The sequence below is a fragment of the Camelina sativa genome, chromosome 11 (assembly GCF_030686135.1).
Source record: "Camelina sativa cultivar CO46 ecotype springtype chromosome 11, ASM3068613v1".
NCBI lineage: Eukaryota > Viridiplantae > Streptophyta > Magnoliopsida > Brassicales > Brassicaceae > Camelina > Camelina sativa.
The window spans coordinates 20,364,015-20,385,459 of NC_141890.1; the positions used below are offsets into that span (position 1 = coordinate 20,364,015).

General features: G+C 40.3%; 1 protein-coding gene across 1 annotated transcript; it reads left to right on the top strand.

The window, feature by feature from the left end:
* Positions 1–11,702: 11,702 nt before the first annotated feature.
* LOC147934282 (uncharacterized) lies at positions 11,703–14,531 on the top strand. The gene is made up of 5 exons (XM_087472567.1): positions 11,703–11,732; positions 11,838–12,028; positions 12,134–12,410; positions 13,416–13,688; positions 13,770–14,531. Exons 1-5 carry the CDS (start codon positions 11,703–11,705, stop codon positions 14,529–14,531), a joined length of 1,533 nt encoding a protein of 510 aa, XP_087328693.1.
* The last annotated feature ends 6,914 nt before the right edge of the window (positions 14,532–21,445 follow it).

Here is a 21,445-nt window from a genome sequence, read left to right on the forward strand (position 1 = left end):
AGGCTAAGCTTGGAACCCGTGAAGTATCACCTCGTTAAAAACCTTGGTTTAGAAAACCTCATGGGACAAAACTAATCCAAGGGAAAAAGAGTGTGATATCCACGAGTTAGGTGAGTCGATCATGGATGTGTTAGGTCTACGAGTCCTAGTTTGCTGTGAATGTATTCACAGACCTGAGGACCCGCAGCCTTGGTGAGGATATCCGCCAACTGATCCTTGCTTGGAGTGTGGCACAGTAACGTTACCCCTTCTTCTATCTTTTCTCGAACCTTGTGGCAATCGGTTTCAATGTGTTTGGTTCTCTCATGAAAGACTGAGTTGGTAGCTATATGGACTGCAGCTTCATTGTCACAGTGCATGGTGATTGGTTTCTCTGATTCAATGCCAAGATCCTTAAGAAGTCCCTTCAACCAAATCAGCTCATTGGTTAGCTTCCTCATTGCTCGATACTCAGCTTCGGCACTCGAACAAAAGACAACTTTTTGCTTCTTTGATTTCCATGTAACTAGGTTCCCTCCTACGAATGTGCAGTACCCCGTGGTTGACCTCCTATCCAAGGTATCTCCAGCATAGTCAGCATCACAATAGCCCACAATCTCAGTGTTTTCATTCTTGCCAATCCATATGCCTTGGCCCGGGCTACCCTTAAGATAGCTTAGGATCCTTTCCACCATGCTCCATTGGTACTTGGTTGGGGCCTTCATATGTTGGCTCACCTGATTCACAGCATAACGTATGTCAGGTCGTGTGATAGTGAGGTATATCAGCTTACCTACAAGGCGTCGATATCGAGTGACATCTTCATATGGCTCATCCATGGGTTCACGCGGTTTGCCCTCTTTGGCCCTAAGACTCTCCCCCTTTCGCTTGAGCTGGTAGTCCTCATCAAGTGGAGTGCGCGCAGGTTTGGCACCGAGCTTTCCTGTTTCAGCCAAGAGATCAAGGGTATACTTCCTTTGCGAAAGAAAGAGCCCCTCCGGAGAGCGGCAAATTTCAATGCCTAAGAAGTATTTTAGTGCACCAAGGTCTTTAATATCAAAACTAGATTGAAGAGAGCGTTTGATGTCATGAATACCATCCTTGTCGTCACCGGTCACAATGATATCATCAACATAGATAAGGACCACGACAATGCCCCGCGCAGTGGTAAGTGTGAAGAGGGTGTGATCAGCCTCCGAACGCTTGAAGCCACTAGCTTTGAGAACAGAGGTGAATTTGTGGTACCAAGCCCGTGGAGACTGCTTGAGGCAATAGATGGCTTTGTGGAGACGTAAGACGCGGCCTGGAGTGACTATGTCCTCAAGACCCGGTGGGGGAGTCATGTAGACTTCTTCTTCAAGCTCGCCTTGAAGAAAGGCGTTCTTGACGTCCATTTGCCACAAATCCCATGATAGATTAACCGCCAAGGAGAGCACGACCCGGACTGTATGGAGTTTGGCCACCGGGGCGAATGTGTCCGTGTAATCAGTGCCGTATGTCTGAGTGAATCCACGAGCAACTAAGCGTGCTTTGTGCCATTCAATCTCGCCCGTACTCAGATACTTGATGGTAAATACCCATTTTGAACTGACCGCCTTTTTCCCGTTAGGAAGGTCGGCCTCATCCCATGTATGGTTGCGGATCATAGCGTCGGTTTCGTCTTTGACCGCATCTACCCAGACTTTGTGGTCCTTGGCCTCATCATAGGTTTGAGGGACCCAATTGGTGTCAAGGTGACTGATGAAGGCTTGGTGATCCGGTGGTAACAGCACAAGCGAACAAGTGGCCTGGATAGGATGAGCGACGGCTTGGTTGTTGTAGTAGACCCTCTTGTCTTTCCAGGTAGAGGGGTGAGATTTAGCCCGTGCACTTCTACGTAAGATAGGTTGAGGAGGTCTGACTTCATCACTTAACATAGGCTGTGCATCACTGTCCCCGGTCTCGTCAAGATGAACCTCGGTAGATATTGCAGGTGGCGCCGTAGTGGCGTCATGAGTGCCAGGTACGGTCGATGTTGTAGGTGGCGCCGTCGGTGGGCCAGGTTCAGGAGGAGCGTTTTCGAGCTCTGGAGATCCTTGGTCATCAGTTCTGGCCGGCCCACCCCCGGACCGGCTGGCGTCCATCGTTGATTCTGACTCAGGTCGTGTACGGTCCGGTGTAGGGGCCGGGTTGCCTAAGTGGTCTAGAAGGAACTTCAAGCTCGAGGCTCGATCACTAGGTGAATGAGAGAGGTCTTTAAGGCTGTGCCAGTCCTTTTTGTCGAAGTAGCCAGCATTCTCTATGAACCGTACATCCCTAGAAACATATAGGCGACTAGTCGTCGGATCACAGCACTTGTACCCCTTTTGAGTTGTAGAGTAACCGATGAACATGCACCGTGTGCTCTTAGCGTCGAGTTTACTCCTTTGCTCTCCAGGAACTAACACAAAACATACACAGCCAAATACACGTAAGTGGTCCAATGAAGGTTTAAATTTGTTGAGTACCTCAAATGGAGACATGTCGTGAAGAACTTTGGTTGGGGTCCGATTGATTAAGTAACAAGCGGTCATCACAGCATCACCCCAAAACCTTTTAGTGACATTGGAGTGGAACATCATTGATCTTGCCACCTCCATAAGATGGCGATTCTTCCTCTCGGCCACCCCATTTTGTTGGGGCGTATATGGGCAGCTAGTTTGTTGTAGAATGCCATGCTTGGCTAGGTGTTCTTTGAACTTGTAACTTGTATATTCTCCACCATTGTCTGATCTAAGTACCTTGATTTTAGCATTGAAATGATTAGTAACATAATTTTGGAAATTCATGAAGGCATCAAACACCCTATCTTTTGATGGTAACAAGGTAATCCATGTTTACTTAGATTTTTCATCAATGAAAGTCACAAAGTACTTGTTATTATCTCTAGATCTGAATGTACTAAATCAAAGCAATGTTCATAAATGGTGGTAGATTTAGGGAAAATAGACTTGCAATGTTTACCAAGAATACAAGACTCACAACTTGAGTTATCAAAAGAAACATTTGGTAACATTAAGGCAAGAGCACGAGAATGAGGATGGCCTAATCTAGCATGCCACACACTATCCGAATTAACAACAAAACAAGACTTAATAGAGGTAGATAAGTTTGGTGAGGTTTTCTCTAAGACATAGAGATCTCCACTCCCTTGTCCTTCTCCAAGAACTTTCCCAGTCTCAATATCCTGAAAATGAACACTATTAGGACCAAAGATTGCATAACACTTTAAATCATTAGTGGCCCTCTTAACCGATAGAAGATTAGAGGTGAAGGTAGGCATAAAGAAAGCTTTTGAGGTCTTATCAAATAGTTTCAAGTCCCCTATTCCTTTCACAGGTATTTGTTCTCCATTAGCAATAATAACATTCCCTAAAGCCGGTTCTATGTTGTTAATTAGACTAGGGTTACTAATCATGTGATGAGAAGCACCAGAGTCAATAACAAGTGAGTTATTCGGCTTAGAGGTAAAGAAAGAGATACCAGACTCCTTGAGTGAGGCAATGGAGCGAATGAGTGCCTCAAGGTCCGATTTCCTCACCATCTCCCCATAGGCTGCGGTCATGGCTGCCTCATCTCCTTGCTTCGATGAACCGGCTCCCTTGTCACTAGTCGCTTCCTTTGAGAGGTTAGCCTTGAACTTGGCCGGTTTAAGATGGGGATGGAGTATCCAGCATTTGTCTTTAGTATGACCTTGCTTCTTGCAATGGTCGCATATCCACACCTTCCTATCCTCTTGCTTGTATACTCCTTTGTTGGCCGTAGCAAGCTCCCCCTTACCGCTAAACAAGTCGAGTGATCCTTGTTCCTTTTGGATTTGAGAACAAATGTCTTCAAAGGAGGGTAGTTTGTCAGCCCTAAGGATGTGCTTCAAGAGGTCATTGAAGGATGGATTCAAGGTGAGGAGGAGGCCAAAGACCTTGCCTTGCTCCTTCCTTTCACTCAGTACCGCCGGATCGAGTGTACTTGGCCTCAACATATCGAGTTCAGACCATAATGCTCGAAACTTACCAAGGTGCTTAGTGAACTCCAAATCATCTTGATGGAGCTCATTAATAGCCTTCTTGACTTCAAACACTCGAGTCAAGTTAGAGACATTACCATAAACATTTTTTAGCGTTTCCCAAAGCTCCTTGGCCGTCTCACAGTAGGAGTATGCTTCAAGGATTGGTGTGTCGAGAGAGTTTTGGAGAACAGATAGGACCACTTGGTCTTCTTGAAACCACTTGGCCTTCCTCTCGCTCTCTTCCTCTACTTCCACCTCGGAAGCGCGCTCTTCTTCTCCTTTGAGGTTTTGCTTTGGAACATAGTCGGCTTCGACATGGCTCCAAAGGCCACGACCTCCAAGGGCGGTTCTTGTGGTTCTTCTCCACAGCAAATAGTTTGTTCCTTTGAGAACAACCGGTGTAGTGATTGGCTTCGAGTTCTCCATCGCCAAGTGATATGGACCGCTGGATAAACTCTTTGTCCGGTGGGTAAACACGAAGTAGGCAAGATACAGTGATGGCGAAGAGAAGAATGTGAGTATAGGAATAGAATAGAAGAGTTGGTTGGTCAAGAACGACAACCAAGCTCTGATACCATGTTAGAATTAGCGGAAGAGAATGGTAGTATTAGAGAGAGTATGGTGAAGAACAAAGAGAATGTCTAACAAAGTGTATTCAATTAGAATAGTTCAAATACAACATGTGGCTACACCCTTAAATAGGCGGCCAAGGCTAGGTTAAATCCCTACCCTTTTACACAAATAGAAACATAAGATAGAGACATATAGAGAGAGGTAAGGGTGCGCTCCCAAGTGTTGATAGTGACATTAGAGAGGTCAACTTGCACACACCCACACGTGAGTCCTTCTTCCCTCTACACCTCCAACGGCTACAAGAGGTGTTCTCGATCCTTCTTATGGGCTGTTGATGGACCGAACTCGTCTTCTCCTCTTATGTATCACATTACATTTGGCCTGGCCTTATTGTAGAGTTGTACGGACGTCCGTACGGTACGGACACGCCCTTGGCCACGGACACGCCCTTGGCCCTAACATGATCGGCCATGGTCAATAACTTAAACCCGTTTCATCCCAAAACAGGCTTAAACCAAGAAAACAGGCTAAAACCGAGAAAACATTGGTTCGTAGCAGTAAAAAGATTTGTTACTCTTTCTAGGGTCAAAATATGTAACAATCTAATGCATTTGACTATTTACAAGAGTTCGGGTTGAATTTGGAGTGGTTAGATGACACTTATACCCATTTTGTCCCAGAACAGGCTTAAAACGAGAAAACAGGCTAAAACCGAGAAAACATTAATTTGAAGCAGTAAACAGATCTTTTTGTTCTTGGGTCAAAATGTGTGACAATCCAATGTATTTGACTTATTTGGAGTGTTTATACACCACTTATACCCATTTTGTCCCGAAACAGGTAAAACCGAGAAAACATTGATTCGAAGCAGTAAACAGCATTGTTAATGTATCTAGGGTCAGAATGTGTGACAATCCAATGTATTTGACTAATTTTTAGAGTTCAGGATGAATTTGGAGTGTTTAGACAACACTTAAACCCGTTTTATCCCAAAATAGGCTTAAACCGAGAAAACAGGCTAAAACCGAGAAAACATTGAGTCAAAGCAGTAAAAAGCTATGTTACTCTTTCTAGGGTCAAAATATGTAACAATCTAATGTATTTGGCTAATTATAAGAGTCCGGGTTGAATTTGGAGTGGTTAGACAACACTTATACCCATTTTGTCCCAAAACAGGTTTAAAACGAGAAAACAGGCTAAAACTGAGAAAACATTAATTTGAAGCAGTAAACAGATTTGTTTGTGTTTCTTGGGTCAAAATGTTTGACAATCCAATGTATTTGACTTATTGTAAGAGTTCGGAATGAATTTGGAGTGTTTAGACACCACATATACCGATTTTGTCCTGAAACAAGCTAAAACCGAGAAAACAGGCTAAAATCAAGAAAACATTGATTCGAAGCAGTAAACAGCTTTGCTACTGTTTCTAGGGTCAGAATGTATAATAATCCAATGCATTTGACTAATTGTAAGAGTTCAGGATGAATATGGAGTGTTTTGACAACATTTAAACCCGTTTCATCCCAAAACAGGCTTAAAACAAGAAAACAGGCTAAAACCGAGAAAACATTGGTGCAAAGCAGTAAAAAGCTATGTTACTCTTTCTAGGGTCAAAATATGTAACAATCTAATGCATTTAACTAGTTATAAGATTTCGGGTTGAATTTGGAGTGTTTAGACAACACTTATGCCAATTTTGTCCCAAAATAGACTTAAAACGAGAAAACAAGCTAAAACCGAGAAAACATTAATTCGAAGCAGTAAACAGCTTTGTTTGGTTTCTTGGGTCAAAACCTGTGCCAATCCAATGCATTTGACTTATTGTAAGAGTTCGGAATGAATTTGGAGTGTCTAGACACCACTTATACCCATTTTGTTCCAAAACAGGCTAAAACTGAGAAAACATTGATTCAAAGCAGTAAACAGCTTTGTTACTGTTTATAGGGTCAGAATGTGTGATATTCCAATGCATTTGACTAATTTTAAGAGTTCGGGATGAATATGGAGTGTTTAGACAACACTTAAACCCGTTTCATCCCAAAACAGGCTTAAACCAAGAAAACAGGCTAAAACCGAGAAAACATTGGTTCGAAGCAGTAAAAAGATTTGTTACTCTTTCTAGGGTCAAAATATGTAACAATCTAATGCATTTGACTAATTATAAGAGTTCGGATTGAATTTGGAGTGGTTAGACAACACTTATACCCATTTTGTCCCAGAACAGGCTTAAAACGAGAAAACAGGCTAAAACCGAGAAAACATTAATTTGAAGCAGTAAACAGCTTTTTTTGTTTTTCTTGGGTCAAAATGTGTGACAATCCAATGTATTTGACTTATTGTAAGAGTTCGGAATAAATTTGGAGTGTTTATACACCACTTATACCAATTTTCTCCCGAAACAGGTAAAACCGAGAAAACATTGATTCGAAGCAGTAAACAGCATTGTTAATGTATCTAGGGTCAGAATGTGTGACAATCGAATGTAGTTGACTAATTGTTAGAGTTCGGGATGAATTTGGAGTGTTTAGACAACACTTAAACCCGTTTTATCCCAAAATAGGCTTAAACCGAGAAAACAGGCTAAAACCGAGAAAACATTTATTCGAAGCAGTAAACAGCTTTGTTTGTGTTTTTTGGGTCAAAACCTGTGACATTCCAATGCATTTGACTTATTTTAAGAGTTCGGAATGAATTTGGAGTGTTTAGACACCACTTATACCCATTTTGTCCCAAAACAGGCTAAAACTGAGAAAACATTGATTCAAAGCAGAAAACAGCTTTGTTAATGTTTTTAGGGTCAGAATGTGTGACATTCCAATGCATTTGACTAATTGTGAGAGTTCGGGATGAATATGGAGCGTTTAGACAACACTTAAACCCGTTTCATCCCAAAACATGCTTAAACCAAGAAAACAGGCTAAAACCGAGAAAACATTGGTTCGCAGCAGTAAAAAGATTTGTTACTCTTTCTAGGGTCAAAATATTTAACAATCTAATGTATTTGACTAATTATAAGAGTTCGGGTTGAATTTGGAGTGGTTAGACAACACTTATACCCATTTTGTCCCAAAACAGGCTTAAAACGAGAAAACAGGCTAAAACTGAGAAAACATTAATTTGAAGCAGTAAACAGCTTTGTTTGTGTTTCTTGGGTCAAAATGTGTCACAATCCAATGTATTTTACTTGTTGTAAGAGTTCGGAATGAATTTCGAGTGTTTAGACACCACATATACCGATTTTGTCCCGAAACAAGCTAAAACTGTGAAAACAGGTTAAAATCAAGAAAACATTGATTCTAAGCAGTAAACAGCTTTGTTACTGTTTCTAGGGTCAGAATGTGTAATAATCCAATGCATTTGACTATTTGTAAGAGTTCAGGATGAATTTGGAGTGTTTTGACAACATTTAAACCCGTTTCATCCCAAAACAGGCTTAAAACAAGAAAACAGGCTAAAACCGAGAAAACATTGGTGCAAAGCAGTAAAAAGCTATGTTACTCTTTCTAGGGTCAAAATATTTAACAATCTAATGTATTTGACTAATTATAAGAGTTCGGGTTGAATTTGGAGTGGTTAGACAACACTTATACCCATTTTGTCCCAAAACAGGCTTAAAACGAGAAAACAGGCTAAAACCGAGAAAACATTAATTTGAAGCAGTAAACAGCTTTGTTTGTGTTTCTTGGGTCAAAATGTGTCACAATCCAATGTATTTTACTTATTGTAAGAGTTCGGAATGAATTTCGAGTGTTTAGACACGACATATACCGATTTTGTCCCGAAACAAGCTAAAACCGAGAAAACAGGCTAAAATCAAGAAAACATTGCTTCGAAGCAGTAAACAGCTTTGTTACTGTTTCTAGGGTCAGAATGTGTAATAATCCAATGCATTTGACTAATTGTAAGAGTTCGGGATGAATATGGTGTGTTTTGACAACATTTAAACCCGTTTCATCCCAAAACAGGCTTAAACCAAGAAAACAGGCTAAAACCGAGAAAACATTGGTTCAAAGCAGTAAAAAGCTATGTTACTCTTTCTAGGGTCAAAATATGTAACAATCTAATGCATTTAACTAGTTATAAGAGTTCGGGTTGAATTTGGAGTGTTTAGACAACACTTATGCCCATTTTGTCCCAAAACAGGCTTAAAACGAGAAAACAGGCTAAAACCGAGAAAACATTAATTCGAAGAAGTAAGCAGCTTTGTTTGGTTTCTTGGGTCAAAACCTGTGACAATCCAATGCATTTGACTTATTGTAAGAGTTCAGAATGAATTTGGAGTGTTTAGACACCACATATACCGATTTTGTCCCGAAACAAGCTAAAACCGAGAAAACAGGCTAAAATCAAGAAAACATTGATTCGAAGCAGTATACAGCTTTGTTACTGTTTCTAGAGTCAGAATATGTACTAATCCAATGCATTTGACTAATTGTAAGAGTTCGGGATGAATATGGAGTGTTTTGACAACATTTAAACCCGTTTCATCCCAAAATAGGCTTAAAACAAGAAAACAGGCTAAAACCGAGAAAACATTGGTGCAAAGCAGTAAAAAGCTATGTTACTCTTTCTAGGGTCAAAATATTTAACAATCTAATGTATTTGACTAATTATAAGAGTTCGGGTTGAATTTGGAGTGGTTAGACAATACTTATACCCATTTTGTCCCAAAACAGGCTTAAAACGAGAAAACAGGCTAAAACCGAGAAAACATTAATTTGAAGCAGTAAACAGCTTTGTTTGTGTTTCTTGGGTCAAAATGTGTCACAATCCAATGTATTTTACTTATTGTAAGAGTTCGGAATGAATTTCGAGTGTTTAGACACCACATATACAGATTTTGTCCCGAAACAAGCTAAAACTGAGAAAACAGGCTAAAGTCAAGAAAACATTGATTCGAAGCAGTAAACAGCTTTGTTACTGTTTCTAGGGTCAGAATGTGTAATAATCCAATGCATTTGACTAATTGTAAGAGTTCGGGATGAATTTGGAGTGTTAAGACAACACTTAAACCCGTTTCATCCCAAAACAGGCTTAAACCAAGAAAACAGGCTAAAACCGAGAAAACATTGGTTCAAAGCAGTAAAAAGCTATGTTACTCTTTCTAGGGTCAACATATGTAACAATCTAATGCATTTAACTAGTTATAAGAGTTCGGGTTGAATTTGGAGTGTTTAGACAACACTTATGCCCATTTTGTCCCAGAACAGGCTTAAAACGAGAAAGCAGGCTAAAACCGAGAAAACATTAATTTGAAGCAGTAAACAGCTTTTTTTTTTCTTGGGTCAAAATGTGTGACAATTCAATGTATTTGACTTATTATAAGAGTTCGGAATAAATTTGGAGTGTTTATACACCACTTATACCCATTTTGTCCCGAAACAGGTAAGACCGAGAAAACATTGATTCGAAGCAGTAAACAGCATTGTTAATGTATCTAGGGTCAGAATGTGTGACAATCCAATGTATTTGACTAATTGTTAGAGTTTGGGATGAATTTGGAGTGTTTAGACAACACTTAAACCCGTTTTATCCCAAAATAGGCTTAAACGGAGAAAACAGGCTAAAACCGAGAAAACATTTATTCGAAGCAGTAAACAGCTTTGTTTGTGTTTCTTTGGTCAAAAACTGTGACATTCCAATGCATTTGACTTATTTTAAGAGTTCGGAATGAATTTGGAGTGTTTAGACACTACTTATACCCATTTTGTCCCAAAACAGGCTAAAACTGAGAAAACATTGATTCAAAGCAGTAAACAGCTTTGTTACTGTTTCTAGGGTCAGACTGTGTGACAATCCAATGCATTTGACTAATTGTAAGAGTTCGGGATGAATATGGAGTGTTTAGACAACACTTCAACCCGTTTCATCCCAAAAGAGGCTTAAACCGAGAAAACAGGCTAAAACCGAGAAAACATTGGTTCGAAGCAGTAAAAAGCTTTGTTACACTTTCTAGGGTCAAAATATGTAACAATCTAATGCATTTAACTAGTTATAAGAGTTCGGGTTGAATTTGGAGTGTTTAGACAACACTTCTACCCATTTTATTCCAAAACAGGCTTAAAACAAGAAAACAAGCTAAAACCGAGAAAACATTAATTCGAAAGAGTAAACAGCTTTGTTTGTGTTTCTTGGGTCAAAACCTGTGATAATCCAATGCATTTGACTTATTGTAAGAGTTCGGAATGAATTTGGAGTGTTTAGATACCACTTATACCCATTTTGTCCCGAAACAGGCTAAAACCGAGAAAACATTGATTCGAAGCAGTAAACAGCTTTGTTACTGTTTCTAGGATCAGAATGTGTGACAATACAATGCATTTGACTAATTGTAAGAGTTCGGGATGAATATTGAGTGTTTAGACAACATTTAAACCCGTTTCATCCCAAAACATGCTTAAACCAAGAAAACAGGCTAAAACCGAGAAAACATTGGTTCGAAGCAGTAAAAAGCTTTGTTACTCTTTCTAGGGTCAAAATATGTAACAATCTAATGCATTTGACTAATTATAAGAGTTCGGGTTGAATTTGGAGTGGTTAGACAACACTTATTATTGATCAAGGTGACCGTACGGACACCGGATCGTACCGTATGGACACCGGACTGAACTCAATGTCACATGGGCCGAATGATGAAACAAGAGGAGTGTGTGTGTGTGTGCTCAGCCCATACAAGAGGTCTAGAATCATCTATTCTAGCCGTTGGAGTGAGAAGAGGAAGAAGTCACATGTCCTCTTAAGCCAACGGATAGGTCACTATCACCTTGGTCGCATACACCTCTCTCCTAATGTCACTATCACTTGTTTCTATTCTTGTCTTAGGAAGGTTGCCCTACTTCTATTGTCTATTTAAAGGTTGTAAGACAACATTAGTACTATTCTATTCTAGTGGAACCGATTCTTCTTCTTCTTATTCTCTTTGTTCACCTAATCTCTCTCTCTTTCTCGATTCTATTCTTCTAAACTCTCAAGTCTTTCGCTAATTCTAACATGGTATCAGAGCTAGGTTGTTGTTCTTGACAATCTAACTCCACTATTCTCTTATTCTCCAACTCATCACTTCTCATTCTTACCGTTCTTATTCTCCGGGTAAACGTTTTATCCAACGGTCCATAGCATTCAAACCATGGAAAACGCTAAGCCCATTGTTACACCGGTTGTTCTTAAGGGAACAAACTACTTGCTGTGGACAAGAACCACAAGAACCGCCCTTGGAGGTCGTGGCCTTTGGAGTCATGTCGAAACCGACTATGTTCCGAAGCAAAACCTCAAAGGAGAAGATGAAGGCGCTTATGAAGGGGAAGTAGAGGAAGAGAACGAGAGGAAGACCAAGTGGTTTCAAGAAGACCAAGTTGTCCTATCTGTTCTCCAGAACTCTCTCGATACGCCAATCCTTGAAGCCTACTCCTATTGCGAGAAGGCCAAGGAGCTTTGGGAAATGCTTAAAAGCGTGTATGGTAATGTCTCTAACTTGACCCGAGTCTTTGAAGTTAAGAGAGCCATCAACAGCCTGAGCCAAGATGACTTGGAGTTTACTAAGCACCTTGGTAAGTTCAGGGCCCTTTGGTTGGAGCTTGAGGCCTTACGGCCAAGTTCCCTAGATCCGACGGTCCTTAATGAGAGGAAAGAGCAAGATAAGATCTTTGGTCTCCTACTCACGCTCAACCCAGCCTTTAACGATCTCATGAAGCACATTCTAAGAGGAGACAAGCTTCCTAGCTTTGAAGAAGTGTGTTCCCAAGTTCAAAAGGAACAAGGCTCACTCGATCTATTTAGCGGTAAGGGGGAGCTACTCACGGCAAATAAGGGAGTGTACAAGCAGGAAGATAGGAAGGTCTGGGTGTGTGACCACTGCAAGAAGAAGGGTCACATGAAGGACAAATGCTGGATCCTTCACCCCTATCTTAAACCAGCAAATTTCAAAGCAAATCTCTCCAAGGAAGCGGTAGGTGAAAAAGGGGCCGGGCCATCGAGGCAAGGAGAAGAGACGACCATGACTGCGTCCTATGGGGAGGTGGTGAGGAAGTCTGATATAGAGGCCCTTATTCGTTCCATTTCCTCACTCAAAGAATCCGGTAACTCGTTTCTTGCTTCTAAACCAAGTAGGTCTCTTGTTGTTGACTCGGGTGCTTCTCACCACATGATTAGTAACCCTAGTCTAATTAATAACATAAAACCGGCTTTAGGGGGTGTTATTATTGCTAATGGAGAACAAATACCTGTGAAAGGAATAGGGGACTTGAAATTGTTTGATAAATACTCAAAAGCTTTCTTTATGCCTACCTTCACTTCTAATCTTTTATCGGTTAAGAGGGCCACTAATGATTTGAATTGCTATGCTATCTTCGGTCCTAATAGTGTTCATTTTCAGGATATTGAGACTGGGAAAGTTCTTAAAGAAGGACAAGGGAGTGGAGATCTCAATATCCTAGAGAAAACTTCACCAAACTTATCTACATCTATTAAATCTTGTTTTGTTGTTAATTCGAATATGGTGTGGCATGCTAGGCTAGGTCATCCACATTCTCGTGCACTTGGTTTAATGTTTCCTAGTGTTTCTTTTGATAACTCAAGTTGTGAGTCTTGTATCCTTGGAAAACATTGCAAGTCTATTTTTCCAAAGTCAACTACTATTTATGAGCATTGCTTTGATTTAGTTCATTCGGATGTATGGACATCACCATGCCTATCTAGGGATAATAACAAGTATTTTGTGACATTTATTGATGAAAAATCGAAATATACTTGGGTCACATTATTACCATCTAAAGATAGGGTGTTTGATGCCTTTGTTAATTTTCAAAATTATGTTACTAATCACTTCAATGCTAAAATTAAGGTGCTAAGGTCGGATAATGGTGGGGAATACACAAGTCACAAGTTCAAAGAACATCTATCTAGGCATGGTATTCTCCAACAAACTAGTTGTCCCTATACACCTCAACAAAACGGTGTGGCCGAAAGGAAGAACCGACACCTCATGGAAGTTGCGCGATCAATGATGTTCCACTCACATGTTACAAAGAGATATTGGGGGGATGCTGTGATGACTGCATGTTTCTTGATCAACCGGATACCAACCAAAGTTCTAAATGATTTGTCACCATTCGAGGTATTAAACAAATTTAAACCATCTCTCGATCACTTACGCGTTTTTGGTTGTGTTTGTTTTGTGTTAGTACCTGGAGAGCAGCGAAGTAAACTGGATGCGAAAAGCACAAAGTGTATGTTCATCGGTTATTCAACGACTCAAAAGGGGTACAAGTGCTATGACCCAGCCACAAGCCGGTTATATGTCTCTCGAGATGTTCGGTTCATGGAGAATATTGGCTACTTTGATAATAAGGACTGGAACAGCCTTAAGGATCTCTCACATTCACCAAATGACCGGGCCTCCAGCTTAAAGTTTCTTCTTGATCATCTTGGTCAACCGTCTCCACCGACAGGTCCTATCCGGTCCGCGCCCCATCCACCACCTACCGAAGGAAGGCATGATCATGATACTGTCCCTGAGGATGACTCCCTCTCAGACCACATTATTCCTGAGCTGAGCCCACCCATAGCTGGCGGCCATGGTGCCCCTGCCCCTATGCCGCCTACCGCAGAACCCTTGGCCGGTACTGAGGGTCACTCGGATGGGGCCACTACGGACGGAGGTAGTATTGAGTCCCCTGGTGTCGTACTGCCTACGCAACCGGCCCTACGAAGGAGTGACCGTGTTAAATCTCATCCATCCACTTGGAGAGATAAGCGCGTCTACTACAACAGCCAAGCCGTTGCCCACCCTATCCAGGCCGTCTGTTCACTTGAGCTGCTCCCACGTGATCAACAAGCTTTCTTTGGCCAAGTTGATGCTCAATTGGTCCCTCAAACCTATGACGAGGCTAAGAACCACAAGGAATGGTTAGAGGCTGTCAACGACGAAACTGGTGCCATGATCCGGAACCACACGTAAGACGAAGCTGACCTTCCCAAAGGCAAAAAGGCCGTGAGCTCCAAATGGGTTTTCACCATCAAGTTCCTAAGCACCGGCGCCATTGAATGACATAAAGCTCGGCTGGTCGCACGTGGCTTCACCCAAACGTATGGTGCCGACTATACAGAGACGTTTGCACCGGTGGCCAAACTCCACACGGTTTGGGTCGTGCTTTCCCTTGCAGTCAACCTCTCATGGGATTTATGGCAGATGGATGTCAAGAACGTGTTTCTTCAAGGCGAATTAGACGAAGAAGTTTATATGACGCCTCCTCCGGGCCTTGAAGACTTGGTCGCTCCCGGGAAAGTCTTGCGGCTTCGTAAGGCCATCTATGGACTCAAGCAGTCCCCGCGTGCCTGGTATCACAAACTGAGTTCCACCCTCAAGACTCAAGATTTTCGCCGATCGGAGGCCGATCACACTCTTTTTACACTTCAAACCTCTCTTGGCCTTGTGGTGGTGCTTATCTATGTCGACGACATCATTGTGACTGGCGATGATAAAGCTGGTATTGAAGACACCAAACAGTCCCTCAAATCCGCCTTAGATATTAAGGACCTAGGGGAACTCAAATACTTCCTTGGCATTGAAATCTGTCGATCTCCAGAGGGGCTCTTCCTCTCTCAACGCAAATATACCCTTGATTTGTTGGCTGAAACGGGCAAGCTAGGCGTGTCACCGGCTCCTACACCACTTGATGAGGACTACCAGCTCAAGCGAAAGGGGGAGAGCATTCGGGCAAAAGAAGGCCAACCAAGGGAACCCATGGACGAGCCGTTCCCGGATGTCACGCGCTATCGCCGGCTTGTAGGTAAGGTTATATTATGAACACACACACCACTGTCCGTACGTCCGTACGTCCGTACAACTAACACATTGGACCGTCCGTACCATTTAGAGGCCTTGCGAGTTCAACCCATTGAGAACAGCCTCTAACGGTCACAAGACTTCGAGAACCTTCCCATTTAGCCGTTGGCGGCATTGTGCAAGTGGATGTGCAAGTGGGAAGCCAAAGGAAGAATCACATGTGTGATTAAGGAGATGTCACTTTCAGTGTGTGTATTTGTGCATAACATCTTAGTAGAATATTCTCTTTGTATATGACTATATTTAGATTGTAACCATGAACTAAATCAAGTAAGAAGTTCTTTTCTTCTTCTACACTCTCTTCCTTACACTCGATTACTATCACTCTCTCGATTACCCTCGACCTCTCTTGTTCTATACACTCAAGCTTCCTCCTTGTTTCTAAACTTACAGATATATCTTACCATCACGCGCCCTGACATATGTTATGCTGTGAATCAGGTCAGTCAACACATGAAGGCTCCAACCAAGTATCAATGGAGCATGGTCGAGAGGATTCTCAGCTATCTCAAGGGCAGTCCGGGTCAAGGCATCTGGATGGGCAAGAATGATATCACTGAGATAGTGGGCTACTGTGATGCGGACTACAATGGAGATACCTTGGATAGGAGGTCAACCACTGGATATTGTACTTTCATTGGTGGAAATCTAGATACATGGAAGTCTAAGAAGCAAAAGGTGGTATCTTGTTCAAGCGCTGAGGCCGAGTATCGAGCAATGCGGAAGCTAACAAACGAGTTGACTTGGTTAAAGGGGCTGCTCAAGGATCTTGGTATTGACTCAAAGCAACCGATCACTATGCATTGTGACAATGAGGCTGCAATCCACATAGCCACCAGTTCTGTTCTCCATCAGAGAACTAAGCACATTGAAAGCGATTGCCACAAAGTTCGGGAGAAGATTGAAGAAGGAGTGGTATTACCGTGTCATACTCGGAGTCAAGATCAACTAGCTGATATATTCACCAAGTCTGCAAGTCCTAAGGTTTGTGACTATATTCATAACAAACTTGGGCTTGTAGACATCACAAGACCTTGATCACCTTCTCTAATCCGTGGACAGCACACTCTTTTTCCCTTGACTTAGTTTTGTCCCATGAGGTTTTCTAAGTCAAGGTTTTTTTAATGAGGTGCTGCTTCACGGGTTCCAAGCTTAGCCAGTGCATTCGGCTAAGCTTGAGGGGGAGTATTGATCAAGGTGACCGTATGGACACCGGACCGTACCGTACGGACACCGGACTGAACTCAATGTCACATGGTCCGAATGATGAGACAAGAGGAGTGTGTGTGTGTGTTCGGCCCAAACAAGAGGTCTAGAATCATCTATTCTAGCCGTTGGAGTGAGAAGAGGAAGAAGTCACATGTCCTCTTAAGCCAACGGATAGGTCACTATCACCTTGGTCGCATACACCTTTCTCCTAATGTCACTATCACTTGTTTCTAGTCTTGTCTTAGGAAGGTTGCCCTACTTCTATTGTCTATTTAAAGGTTGTAAGACAACATTAGTACTATTCTATTCTAGTGGAACCGATTCTTCTTCTTCTTATTCTCTTTGTTCACCTAATCTCTCTCTCTTTCTCGATTCTATTCTTCTAAACTCTCGTCTTTCGCTAATTCTAACACTTATACCCATTTTGTCCCAAAACAGGCTTAAAACGAGAAAACAGGCTAAAACCGAAAAAACATTAATTTGAAGCAGTAGAGAGCTTTGTTTGTGTTTCTTGGGTCAAAATGTGTGACAATCCAATGTATTTGACTTATTGTAAGAGTTCGGAAAAAATTTGGAGAAAACAGGCTAAAACCAAAAAAACATTGATTCGAAGCAGTAAACAGCTTTTTTACTGTTTCTAGGGTCAGAATGTGTAATAATCCAATGCATTTGACTAATTGTAAGAGTTCGGAATGAATATGGAGTGTTTAGACAACATTTAAACCCGTTTCATCCCAAAATAGGCTTAAAACAAGAAAACAGGCTAAAACCGAGAAAACATTGGTTCGAAGCAGTAAAAAGCTTTGTTACTCATTCTAGTGTCAAAATATGTAACAATCTAATGCATTTGACTAATTATAAGAGTTCGGGTTGAATTTGGAGTGGTTAGACAACACTTATTCCCATTTTGTCCCAAAACAGGCTTAAAACAAGAAAACAGGCTAAAACAAAGAAAACATTAATTTGAAGCAGTAAACAGCTTTTTCTGTTTCTTGGGTCAAAATGTGTGACAATCCAATGTATTTGACTTATTGTAAGAGTTTGGAATGAATTTGGAGTGTTTATACACCACTTATACCCATTTTGTCCCGAAACAGGCTAAACCTGAGAAAACATTCATTCAAACCAGTAAACAGCTTTCTTTCTGTTTCTAGGGTCATAATGTTTAATAATCCAATGCATTTACTAATTGTAAGAGTTCGGGATGAATATGGAGTGTTTAGACAACATTTAAACCCGTTTCCTCCCAAAACAGGCTTAAACCGAGAAAACAGGCTAAAACCGAGAAAACATTGGTTCGAAGCAGTAAAAAGCTTTGTTACTTTTTCTAGGGTCAAAATATGTAACAATCTAATGCATTTGACTAATTATAAGAGTTCGGGTTGAATTTGGAGTGTTTAGACAACACTTATACCCATTTTGTCCCAAAACAGGCTTAAAACGAGAAAACAGGCTAAAACAAAGAAAACATTAATTTATAGCAGTAAACAGCTTTTTTCTGTTTCTTAGGTCAAAATGTGTGACAATCCAATGTATTTGACTTATTGTAAGAGTTTGGAATGAATTTGGAGTCTTTATTCACCACTTATACCCATTTTGTCCCGAAACAGGCTAAACCGAGAAAACATTGATTTGAAGCAGTAAATAGTATTGTTACTGTATCTAGGGTTAGAATGTATGAAAATCCAATGCATTTGACTAGCTGTAAGATTTCGGGATGAATTTGGAGTGTTTAGACAACACTTAAACCTGTTTCATCCCAAAACAGGCTTAAACCAAGAAAACAGGCTAAAACCGAGAAAACATTAATTTGAAGCAGTAAACAGCTTTGTTTGTGTTTCTTGGGTCAAAATGTGTGACAATCCAATGTATTTGACTTATTGTAAGAGTTCGGAATGAATTTGGAGTGTTTAGACACCACATATACCGATTTTGTCCCGAAACAAGCTAAAACCGAGAAAACAGGCTAAAACCAAGAAATCATTGATTCAAAGCAGTAAACAGCTTTGTTACTATTTATAGGGTCAGAATGTGTAATAATCCAACGCATTTGACTAATTGTAAGTGTTTGGGATGAATATGGAGTGTTTAGACAACATTTAAACCCGTTTCATCCCAAAACAGGCTTAAACCAAGAAAACAGGCTTAAAACCGAGAAAACATTAATTCGAAAGAGTAAACAGCTTTTTCTGTTTCTTGGGTCAAAATGTGTGACAATCCAATGTATTTGACTTATTGTAAGAGTTTGGAATGAATTTGGAGTGTTTATACACCACTTATACCCATTTTGTCCCGAAACAGGCTAAACCTGAGAAAACATTCATTCAAACCAGTAAACAGCTTTCTTTCTGTTTCTAGGGTCATAATGTTTAATAATCCAATGCATTTACTAATTGTAAGAGTTCGGGATGAATATGGAGTGTTTAGACAACATTTAAACCCGTTTCCTCCCAAAACAGGCTTAAACCGAGAAAACAGGCTAAAACCGAGAAAACATTGGTTCGAAGCAGTAAAAAGCTTTGTTACTTTTTCTAGGGTCAAAATATGTAACAATCTAATGCATTTGACTAATTATAAGAGTTCGGGTTGAATTTGGAGTGTTTAGACAACACTTATACCCATTTTGTCCCAAAACAGGCTTAAAACGAGAAAACAGGCTAAAACAAAGAAAACATTAATTTATAGCAGTAAACAGCTTTTTTCTGTTTCTTAGGTCAAAATGTGTGACAATCCAATGTATTTGACTTATTGTAAGAGTTTGGAATGAATTTGGAGTCTTTATTCACCACTTATACCCATTTTGTCCCGAAACAGGCTAAACCGAGAAAACATTGATTTGAAGCAGTAAATAGTATTGTTACTGTATCTAGGGTCAGAATGTATGAAAATCCAATGCATTTGACTAGCTGTAAGATTTCGGGATGAATTTGGAGTGTTTAGACAACACTTAAACCTGTTTCATCCCAAAACATGCTTAAACCAAGAAAACAGGCTAAAACCGAGAAAACATTAATTTGAAGCAGTAAACAGCTTTGTTTGTGTTTCTTGGGTCAAAATGTGTGACAATCCAATGTATTTGACTTATTGTAAGAGTTCGGAATGAATTTGGAGTGTTTAGACACCACATATACCGATTTTGTCCCGAAACAAGCTAAAACCGAGAAAACAGGCTAAAACCAAGAAATCATTGATTCAAAGCAGTAAACAGCTTTGTTACTATTTATAGGGTCAGAATGTGTAATAATCCAACGCATTTGACTAATTGTAAGTGTTTGGGATGAATATGGAGTGTTTAGACAACATTTAAACCCGTTTCATCCCAAAACAGGCTTAAACCAAGAAAACAGGCTTAAAACCGAGAAAACATTAATTCGAAAGAGTAAACAGCTTTTTCTGTTTCTTGGGTCAAAATGTGTGACAATCCAATGTATTTGACTTATTGTAAGAGTTTGGAATGAATTTGGAGTGTTTATACACCACTTATACCCATTTTGTCCCGAAACAGGCTAAACCTGAGAAAACATTCATTCAAACCAGTAAACAGCTTTCTTTCTGTTTCTAGGGTCATAATGTTTAATAATCCAATGCATTTACTAATTGTAAGAGTTCGGGATGAATATGGAGTGTTTAGACAACATTTAAACCCGTTTCCTCCCAAAACAGACTTAAACCGAGAAAACAGGCTAAAACCGAGAAAACATTGGTTCGAAGCAGTAAAAAGCTTTGTTACTTTTTCTAGGGTCAAAATATGTAACAATCTAATGCATTTGACTAATTATAAGAGTTCGGGTTGAATTTGGAGTGTTTAGACAACACTTATACCCATTTTGTCCCAAAACAGGCTTAAAACGAGAAAACAGGCTAAAACAAAGAAAACATTAATTTAAAGCAGTAAACAGCTTTTTTCTGTTTCTTAGGTCAAAATGTGTGACAATCCAATGTATTTGACTTATTGTAAGAGTTTGGAATGAATTTGGAGTCTTTATTCACCACTTATACCCATTTTGTCCCGAAACAGGCTAAACCGAGAAAACATTGATTTGAAGCAGTAAATAGTATTGTTACTGTATCTAGGGTCAGAATGTATGACAATCCAATGCATTTGACTAGCTGTAAGATTTCGGGATGAATTTGGAGTGTTTAGACAACACTTAAACCTGTTTCATCCCAAAACAGGCTTAAACCAAGAAAACAGGCTAAAACCGAGAAAACATTAATTTGAAGCAGTAAACAGCTTTGTTTGTGTTTCTTGGGTCAAAATGTGTGACAATCCAATGTATTTGACTTATTGTAAGAGTTCGGAATGAATTTGGAGTGTTTAGACACCACATATACCGATTTTGTCCCGAAACAAGCTAAAACCGAGAAAACAGGCTAAAACCAAGAAATCATTGATTCAAAGCAGTAAACAGCTTTGTTACTATTTATAGGGTCAGAATGTGTAATAATCCAACGCATTTGACTAATTGTAAGTGTTTGGGATGAATATGGAGTGTTTAGACAACATTTAAACCCGTTTCGTCCCAAAACAGGCTTAAACCAAGAAAACAGGCTTAAAACCGAGAAAACATTAATTCGAAAGAGTAAACAGCTTTGTTTGTGTTTCTTGGGTCAAAACCTGTGACAATCCAATGTATTTGACTTATTGTAAGAGTTCGGAATGAATTTGGAGTATTTAGACACCACTTATACCTATTTTGTCCCGAAACAGGCTAGAACTTTGAAAACATTGATTCGAAGCAGTAAAAAGCTTTGTTACTGTTTCTAGGGTCAGAATGTATGACAATCCAATGCATTTGACTAATTGTAAGAGTTCG